Below are 9,828 nucleotides of genomic sequence, written 5' to 3'. Positions count from 1 at the left end.
GTCCTCTGGGCCAGTTCCTTTACCTCTCTTATCCTTATTTCCTCACAGTGGAAACAGTAAATACACAGCATAGGAGTAAGTGGCAGTAAAATTAAATATGGGTGTATGACACAGCGTCTGCAAAATATTATGTTTTTGGTCAGGCAGCTTTCACTGAATAACACGCTCAAATTCTCAGGGGTTTACAGAGACAAACACGGATTCCTTGCCTCAGGTTCATGCTGTCAGCTCTTGGTTGGAGGTCGTGAGCCCCCACTCCGGTCGGGCCGAGCCTGCCCCGGTAGTGCTCTCTTCCGGGACCCACAGGAAGATCTTGGGTGCAACCGGCTTTACTTTCGACAGAGGGCCTGGGAGCGAGTAGACTGTGAACACCTTGGAATCTTTCTAAGATCTTCAGTTGGGGGTGATACGCGGTGAATATCCCGTTCAGCAAAGCAGGTCACACATCCAGTGTGTCAACGGGGTAGGGAGAAATATTTTATTCACCGAGACAGAGAGGAACAAATAGTTGCAAACAATACAAACTGCCATGGGTATAGGAAGTTGCTCCCGCAGTAGTCCCTACTTTTTCACAGCTAGAGCAGAAGGCCAGTCACAAAGAGACACGGCTCCTCGAAGTGTGTGTGAAGAGTTAGTCCAAGGTGCGTCTGTACCGAGTGCCCAGAGAAGAATTCAGACCAAGCCGCAGTGGCCATTTGGGGAGTAGGGACCTTGTGGACTGGGGCACTGTTTATAAACGAGCCACTTGAGCTGGGGTCCTGAGACCCAGGCCCGAGGACAAGGGTTCGGGTCTGTGCACCTGCCAGTGGGACTGGCAAAGGCATAGGTTGGGCCGCTCACTGGTGAGCCTCGGGGGAGGGTCACGGGGGCCAGGCCGGAGGACCCGACTCTCAGGCAGGAGACCGAGAGGGGCCTGATGAGATTCCGAACAAGATTCCGAAAGAAAGGCTGCGTCTGAGGACGCGTCGGCGTCCTGCAGGAGGAGACAGGCGCAGGGCGGGTTTCTCCAGCCCCGCACACAGCAGCCATCCTTGTCTTCTGGGTCTGGCCCAGGCTGTGGCAAAAATGTGGCGAGCGGGACAAACACCTCCTCCATGCATAGTTGAATCCCACCAGGAAGCAGAAGAAAACTGTCTTCTTTGTTTTTCTCTCCGTCATCTGCCCGACCGAACCCAGGGCGTGCTCCCCACGCAGACACGTAATCAAAGCAACGTTTCAGAGAGGTTGGATGCGCGGTGGAATGCTGGAGACCGCAGGAAAATAGGCTCTCCGATTTCCTTTATTTTGCTTTCGAACTAAGGAAAAACGATTTGTGCATAATTTTCTGTTGTGCGCTTAAAAATAGAGAAACGGTTTCTAACATTTTCCATCGTTGACTTCTGTAGCAAAATATAATGCCCAGAAGCTTTTGGAAGGCAGTGACAGTGGCTGTGGTGAGATGTTCCATCCATTACTTTGTTATTTTGTATTGTTGTGTTTGGTTTACTAATATCCTCTGAATAATATTTACTATGCTAATGCTGCTTTATTTTCGACGTTTAAATTAATAGCAAAGGTTTGATGAGATTGATTTTCAAAATTAATTTATGACTTAGCTAAAAGGAAAAGAACAAATACTATGTATATATATTTATCATATATATTTTTATATATTATATATTTATATATATTTATCAAGCCTTACACCAATCACCGTTTCTTTTTAGATATATTGCTTCATGTTTGTACCATGGAGATGATATTGCTTTATAATTTATATAATATTTGAACCAACAATCACAGGATCAGTCACACTTAAAATATCACATTTTTGTTGTTATATAAGAGTCCACCAAAGAATATACACACACTTCAGCAGTTTGCCATCCTGAAAATGTGTGGAAACTAACGGCCAGCACTCTGAGCACTTCTAATTGTAGGGGCCAAAGGTAACTTGTCTTAGTCTCACGATGTCACAACAAATTTAGTAGTAAAATATTTACACAAGCTTTTCCTCTTCCGGATGTACGCATTTTTTGCTCTCTCTCTCTCTCCCTCTCTCGGCACCTAGGACCTTTGATCTATATTCAGTTTCCCTTCAGTGCTAGGCGTTGTACTGAATCCTTCACTTCCTCTTTGTGATCAGGACACACAAAGCGGTCGTCCTCACTTCGCACATGAGTAATGTCAGGGCCTGAAAGTGGAGGAAGTCGCTTGGGCCGTGTAGCGGTAGCTCACTGTGGACAGAGGTGGCACTCCTGGGTGAGCTTAATGCCAGTCCAGCCCCGTCTGTCCACCCTGCTTCAGCTCCTGTTTCCTAATTCTGAGTTCACATCAAGCCTTGAATCTCATAAGGTTTAAATGAGGTTAAAGTTATTTATCTCCTCAAATATGTATCACTTCTTTGTGGTGAAAACTTTCACATTCTTTTCTTCTAGCCTCTGGAAACATATAGTAAATTGTTATTTTGCTTTGTTTTTGTTTGGTACCGGGGATGGAACTCGGGACCTTGCGCTTGGGAGGCAGGCGGTGGAACCACTGAGCTAAATCCCTGGCCTATAGTACATTGTTATTACCTGTAGCGACTGTACAGGAGCACCCAGGCCTTCTTGCACCCATCTCACTGTAGATAAGAGCACATCAATTAACCCTTTACTCTTGTGTGCTCAGCCCCAGGTAAACACCCCTCTACTCTTAATTTCTAAGGGGTCAATTTCTTAGGTTCCACGTATGAGTGAACTCGTATAGCACATGTGTTTCTATGCCTGTTTTTTTTTTTGCTTAACCTAATAATTTCCACTTCCATCCCTGTTGTCACGAATGTTGAGATTTCATTTTTTACGGCTGAGTGATATTCCATTACGACAATGCACCTCATTTTCTTTGTCCACTTATTAGAGGATGGAAACCTCAATTGTTTTCTTCCCTGGGCTATTGTGGTTAGTGCACGATTTAGTCTTGGCAAGAAGTTCGATTTAAAAGAAGTAAATTAATCCCAAGTACCAAAGAATTACATCTACAGTTTGGCCTTTACAAATATTTCCTTATTAAAAGTGTTTTAAAATGATAAAAATTTAAAAAATATCCAAACACTACCACTCATCATCGCTTTCTTGTCCATATGTTTTCATGGTTCAGTAAGACTTATGTTCTTTAATTAAACATCTTAGAGACTTTTTGATGTTACTGAGGATTGAATCTAAGGCCTATGCACTGAACTACATCTCCTTCCTTTAAAAATAAATTTTTTTTGAGACAGGTTATTGCTAAGTCATTAAGTGGCTTAGGCTAGACTTGAACTAGCAATCTTTCGGTCTCAGCCTCCTACCGTGCTTGGATTACAGGCACGAGTCACCATACCAGACCTAATTAAACATTGTAATAGCTATCCACTATTCCACTAAGTGGACATGTCATCACTCTTTAAATCGTTCCTATAAAATTTGAGATTTAGGCAATTTTTTCAATTTTTATTACACTGGAATACACATTTAAATTTGTATTGTACTTTCCTTATTTTATATGATTTCTTTACAGTCAATTTCTAATAGATATCGGGCCAAAAAAGCACATTAAGAAATTAATACAATGTCAATTTAAACAAGTCTTCTTTTATTTTTTGTGGTACTGGGGATCAAACTCAGGACCTCAGGCAGGTGCAGTGCCATTGAGCTACATCTCCTGCCCTCAACTCAAACAATTCTTAACCTTAGTGGAATTTAGAATCACATTGAAAGTATCACAGTGTTGAAATGCTCTGTGTCAGGGTCCCAGGCCACTGCCAGTCTTTACAATCCACTAGAAGGACCCGGAGAACGGAGAGAAACTGTCGTACTCCTGATTCAGGGTTATTACAGGGCACGAATGTACACTCAAATCAGCAGTGAAAAGCTGTGTAGCTGAAGACCCGGAGAGACCAGCTCAGCCATGGACTGACCATGAGCCAAATTAAACCTCTCATCCCTTAAGCCGGGGGTGTTGGGCATTGTGTTCAGCAACCAGAAAGCTGACTAAGACAGGGCGAGTCACTCTCTTTCCTTATTTAAGTTGTTGGCGGATTCAGTTTCTTGCAGTGGTGGGAGTGAAGTCTGTTTTCTAGCTGGCTTCCGCTGCAGGTGTTCCCAGCTTTGGGAGAATTCGCTGTTACCTCTCCCTCCACGTTTACAGCGAGGTAAACTCTGCCTTCTTTGCCCAATCAGTTTTAAATTTTATTTCAAAACTTGTAATGAGTGAGTTCTCTCTACATTTCCTTATTTAATTTGTCCTTCTTGGTCCATCTCGAATGAGACGTAGGATAGCGTTCGCTCAATACGTAATTGCTACACAAGCGGATGAAAGCAGAACGGCGGGAGCGCCTGTATTTGTTGCATTTGGACCCGCCAGTCAGCCACCTACTGAGCATTCTCGTCTCCCAAACGAAGGAGCTGAGTTAGATGAGTTCTCAGCCTTCACATTTTTTCCCCCATCAAGTGAATTGGTGCATTTAAAGCACATGGTAGTTACATTCATCATTGGGATCTTGTACCTTTACATGATGTGTCTTGGTTCTCATTTTCCCCCATGCCCCTGGCCTCCCTTCACCCCCTTCACCCTTCCCTGTTTACAAAGACTGTTTCCATTTTTTCCTCTAAGCCTTTGCATTTTAAATGTATTTCCTAAAAAGGAAGTCCTAGTGTCCACAGCTGGAAACGATGTCTTAGTCTTTGCTATTTTAATTTTTATTGGTACATGTCTGCAATACACCATGATTACAGTCATCTTGGGGAGTTAGTGCACACCCATAACATATCTTAATTTAAAAAAAATTAATCGTATTGGTACATTCAAGGTAACACATCTTAATTTTTAAGAGTCATGCTATTTGTGCGCTTTACTTTTTTTGAACCTATATCATCTACTTTATAACATTCTTTGCAGATGACGTGGTTCTTCTGTTCACCAACTTCTTATTTTGAAAAATTTAAACCTGTAGAACTTTGAAAGATAAGTATAACTAAACACCCGTCTATCTCTAAATTGTATATATAATGCATTATGTATAAAATGTTTTATCTATTCTTATCTAAACATAACACGTGGATGAGTATAGATAACATACATTGATAGGTTTAGGTCTGCACATACACACACATAAAGTGTGCACACTTATTTATTTATTAATTTTTATTTCTTTGGTCCTGAGGATTGAACTCGTGTCCTCGCGCTTGCGAGGAAGGCGGTGGCACCACTGAGCTAAATCCCGGGCCCTGTGCACACTTTTTTAGGTGAACCACTGGAGAGGAAGTTCAAGGCATTGTGACACTTCAACAAGCATTTTCCAAGAACCAGGACATCTTACTGCTATTATCACACCTCCAATAAACTGTGTTCAGGGTGGGGAGGTAGCTCGGTGGTAGACTGCTTGCCTAGTACGTGTAGGACCCTGAGTTTGAGCCTCAGAGTCAGAAACAAAACAAAATGGTCTTTTCCTGGTATCACCTAACCCATAGCTCATACTACTTCACCGAACATTATACAGAAACAAAAACATTTGCCCTGTCTTTTTTAGTTTTTCATGATGTTGTTTTTGAAGAGTCCAGGCTGACTGTTGTTTAGAATGTCTCAAACTCTGGACTTGTCTTAGGAGTTTCTTTTGATTAGATTTAGAAAGAGCATTTCTGGCAAGGCTCATTTATAAATGGTGTACACTTACTGCATTGCGTCCGGAAGCTGATTCAGTCAGTTTGTCTTATTATTGGTGATGCAAACTATGATCATTCAGTTAAGAGCAGACAACCAGATGGCTCCACTTTGAAAGTACTTTTTTGCTTTGGAAATTAGTGAGGGTATCATGGGGTGATATTTGCAGACTGTGTGAATATGCTGTTCACTATTAATCTTCAACCAATGGTTTTATCATCCAGGGGTGATTAAGTTATTACATTGAGGGGAGGCAAAGTGGTTACTTTTTATTTTTTATCTTTTAGTTTTTTGGTTTTTTTGAGACAGGTTCTCACTATGTAGTTGAGGCTGACCTGGAACTCACTATGTAGCCTAGGCTGGTCTCGAACTCACAGCGATCCTCCTGCCTCAGCCTCCCGAGTGCTGGGATTACAGGTGAGAACCACCATGCCTGGTGAGTGGTTACTTTTTAAAAATACTTTTATTCCTTTACAATTATTGGTCATCATTCTTGTATCAAGAACTCCCTCATCTCTAGTTCCCTGAGTATTTTAACTGGACGTGTTATTATCCTGTTTTCTTTCTTGGTGCTCAGATTACCCTAGGTTTAGCTAGTAGAATCCTCTTCGAATCAGGGCATAACCTCATTGGGCTGAGCACTTCCTTGCCTATGCCACGAAATACTCTGGATCCCTTTATATTATTTCTGTCCAGGTCTGGAACCAACTGATTCAAAAGAGCCTTGACTTCTTTTAGGGAGAAATAGTTTTTCAATTTACATGGTCTAGGTGCTAGGGATACTCATTGTCACTGGGTAATAATGGGATAATAATTTTCTAGGAGTCTTAGATGGAGAGATCTAGAAATTTCTCTTTCATGGATTACGTCTTGTTTTACTAATATATCCAGCTCAAATATAGGGCTACAGACTTTTTGCTACCCTCCCCCCCATATATATAGTGCTGGGGATTGAACTCGGGAACTTGTGCTTGTGAGGCAGGCGGTAGAACCACTGAGCTAAATCCCCAGCTCTGTTTTATGTCTTTATTTTTTCTCTTTATGCTAAGAATCCCGGCTCTCAGTAACACCTGGGATGAAAGACTTAATACAGGGAACATCACTCGGTTGCTTTACCATGTTTATATGCAGAACAATGTCAGAAGACACTGTTTGCCACAATATGATTATTAGAAATCATTATAAAAATATTTTTATCAGATAGGTGTGGTGGTGCATGCCTGTAAAATCCTAGCACTCTGGGAGGCTTAGGAAGGAGAATAGCAAGTCTGAGAACACAGTCTGGGAATTTTAGTGACTTAATGAGACTTTGTCACAAAATAAAAAAGGTTTGGCTTGCAGCTCAGTGCAAAGACCTTGGATTCATTCCTCAGTACAGAAAAAAAATTTCTTTTTTTTTCTGTAGAGTATATCCCTCTAGAGATGTACAATCGTGTTTTATATTTTAAAGTTTCATTTGAAAGTTAATTTCTCTGTTGCTTTAGCACCAGTGGGATATAATTTATTTTCGTGTCTTAGAGATTGCTTATTGTTCTAATTTAATTTTGAAAATAATGTAATTCAATTTGGGGGACTTTATCTATGTATCTACCTATGTGTCTATCTGAATAATGAAAACATCAGTTTATAGTAACAATAATACACTAACTTATCTAGATTATCTTACAATAAGTGTGAAATGTTTTCAAAATTTGTATGCAAAATCACGCTCACAAGGCATTTACTAAGTAAAGTTGAAGATTTCTTTTTGGCCTGAGACTATATCCCAGTAAGGATGTGTATTTATGAAAATAAGCTCACTAGTTACTTGAATGAATTCTTTTCCTGCTTGGTTGCATAACAGTTTTGAGGTGTCGTCCAAGTGGAGGACCCCTCATCTTCGAGGCAGAGGTGATGCTCCCTTAAATAGCAAATTAGAAGTCACAGAGTGTGGTTGTGTGTACCATAGAGTCTCCCAAGTGGGTAGGGTATGGGCTCACGGAGCACAAAGGGTTTGAATTAGTAACTGGAGGATGGATATGACTTTGAAAGAAGGAAGACAAAGACCTGGACAAGAATAACTGTGTGTGTGTGTGTGTGTGTGTGTGTGTGTGTGTGTGTGTGACTGATGTGACACCTGGTTTTTGATTCCAAATCCCATACTCCCTCCGTGCAATGAGAGTGACTCGTGTTACTAAACCAGGATATTAAAACTGATGCATCGCTAAAAAGAACAAAGTGCTATTATGTAAACATTTTTGCTTTCAATTTTTGTTGTTAGAGAGTATTTGACCAAAACAGAGCAGAGCTGTTTGTGTATTTCAACGTATGGGATATTATGATATTGTGAGAGTCAGGACTGTACAGTCTTTGAGCAGGAGAGTCATTGACTGGCAGACAACGTCTTGCTTTAAATCGGCATTTAGAGTGCCAGGCCATTCTTTACGGAGGGGTCCAGGGTTTCCTCCTGCTAGAGGATCAGACTCATGCTGTGCAGCAGAGAGCCACCAGGTGGCGCCCACGCACCACTCGCCATCGGTGTTAGACCAAGCGTACGCATTCAGGTCCGGGAATCGGTGAAACCGTCCCTTGTGCTGAAAAACTAAAGTACCTACTTTCAAGAACTTTTTTTCTTCGTATGTGGATGAACCCTAATACAGAACGACGAACCCTCATAAAGAACGACAACCCCCATTATTAAAATTCATGTAAAGCAAAGTGAAATTCCATGAATACATAGTTCTGTTTCCCTTACATGCTATAAGATACAGATGGAACATCACAGTAACTTCTACTGACCAGATGCTTGCAAACACCTAACAGTAAACGATGCCTAAAATCTTCTGTGGGAAACATGACCAGAATTTCTCCGCTAAGGAGGAGGATTGCAGACAGGGCTTGGGGGCCGCTGAGATGCGCCTGTCCGTGGCTCTCTACCTGGGGGGCGGGGTCTTCTCCTCACACCAAGACCGTCTACCTCGCCAGACTTCTTCCAAAATACGGAAAACGGTGACTCTGAGGATATGCTGTCCTAAAAAGTTCGTATTGGTATGCCCGCACTTAAGTTTGAAGTTTTAGAAGCGCTTAAAAATAGCTTCTGAACACACGGAAGAAACATAGCAGTTTTAGATCATTAACACCTTCTAGATCTACGCTGAGTGAATACTATCAGAGAATATGCTTACGATGGTAGTTTAAAAAATCAAATTATATCATCCTTACTTTGTTCTTAGGATTTTATGTATTTATTTTATTGGCACATGTAATGTATACACTATAAGGACATTCATCCTTGAAAATTTACACCTTTACATAATCATCTTGGTTCTTATTCTTTCCCCGTTCCTCCGTCCTCCCTTCAACTCCTCCCTCTCTATCTACAAAGACTGTGTTTCCATTATTTTTCCCTTTCCCATATTAATTCCCTTCCCTTCTTTCCTTTCCACTACCCCACCTACCTCCCCTTCCCCTTGGCCCCCTGTTCTTCCTATTTCACCTTATCTATTACACCTTTTTGTCCTTATTTGCACTTTCAGTTTCTCACACCAGAGAAACAATTGGCATTTACACGTGTGTGTCCTATTTATATCACGTAAAAGCATGTGCATCCACTTAGCTGTAAATGTCTTAGGCTTTTATTGGGAATTTCTATTTACAAGGAAAATAAGAGACAAGGATGCAGGGGGTCCTGTGCACTCTGTCCATTTAATAATTACTACGATCCTGCAAGTTTATGTCATCTAGGCTGTGACTTTAGTTTTACAAAGTGTTTGGAATATTTTTAAAGCAACCCCAGGCAGTCTCCTCCTTTCACCTGTAAATCTTCCATGTGTGCTGCGATACAGAGAAACCGGAGGTGGATGACACCCTCTGTGAAATCACACAAGGTCCTGGGAGCTCGACATAAGGGTATGCTGAAAGCAGTTTGAAAAAATACTCAAACAGGCAGGAAGATTTTTAAAGATGAAATATATTTAGTGTATGATGCACATTCTAAATTTCATGACAATTAAAATTTATTTTCTCTTGGGCAGATCATGGGACAAGTGAAACACAGGCAAGGTCTCTTTTTTTGAGACAGGGTCTCACTATGTAATTGAGACTGACCTGGAACCCACTATGTAGCCCAGGCTGGTCTCGAACTCACAGTGATTCTCCTGCCTCAGCCTCCTGAGTGCTGGGATTATAGAC

The 9,828-nt window shown here is 41.4% G+C and overlaps 1 protein-coding gene across 1 annotated transcript in view; it reads left to right on the top strand.

The window, feature by feature from the left end:
• The first annotated feature begins 1,249 nt into the window (after positions 1 to 1,249).
• Positions 1,250 to 9,828, top strand: part of Filip1 (filamin A interacting protein 1) — a 185,159-nt gene continuing 176,580 nt past the window's right edge. The window contains exon 1 of the mRNA XM_033756836.1: positions 1,250 to 1,433. Within this exon, the coding sequence (XP_033612727.1) occupies positions 1,395 to 1,433 (39 nt within the window). The 5' untranslated portion in view covers positions 1,250 to 1,394. The remainder of the gene's footprint in view (positions 1,434 to 9,828) is intronic.

This window comes from Fukomys damarensis, unplaced genomic scaffold, assembly GCF_012274545.1.
Source record: "Fukomys damarensis isolate Sample0158 unplaced genomic scaffold, DMR_v1.0_HiC HiC_scaffold_27, whole genome shotgun sequence".
NCBI lineage: Eukaryota > Metazoa > Chordata > Mammalia > Rodentia > Bathyergidae > Fukomys > Fukomys damarensis.
The sequence above is the reverse complement of the archived record's forward strand: the minus strand, read 5'-3'. Positions and strand labels throughout refer to the sequence as shown.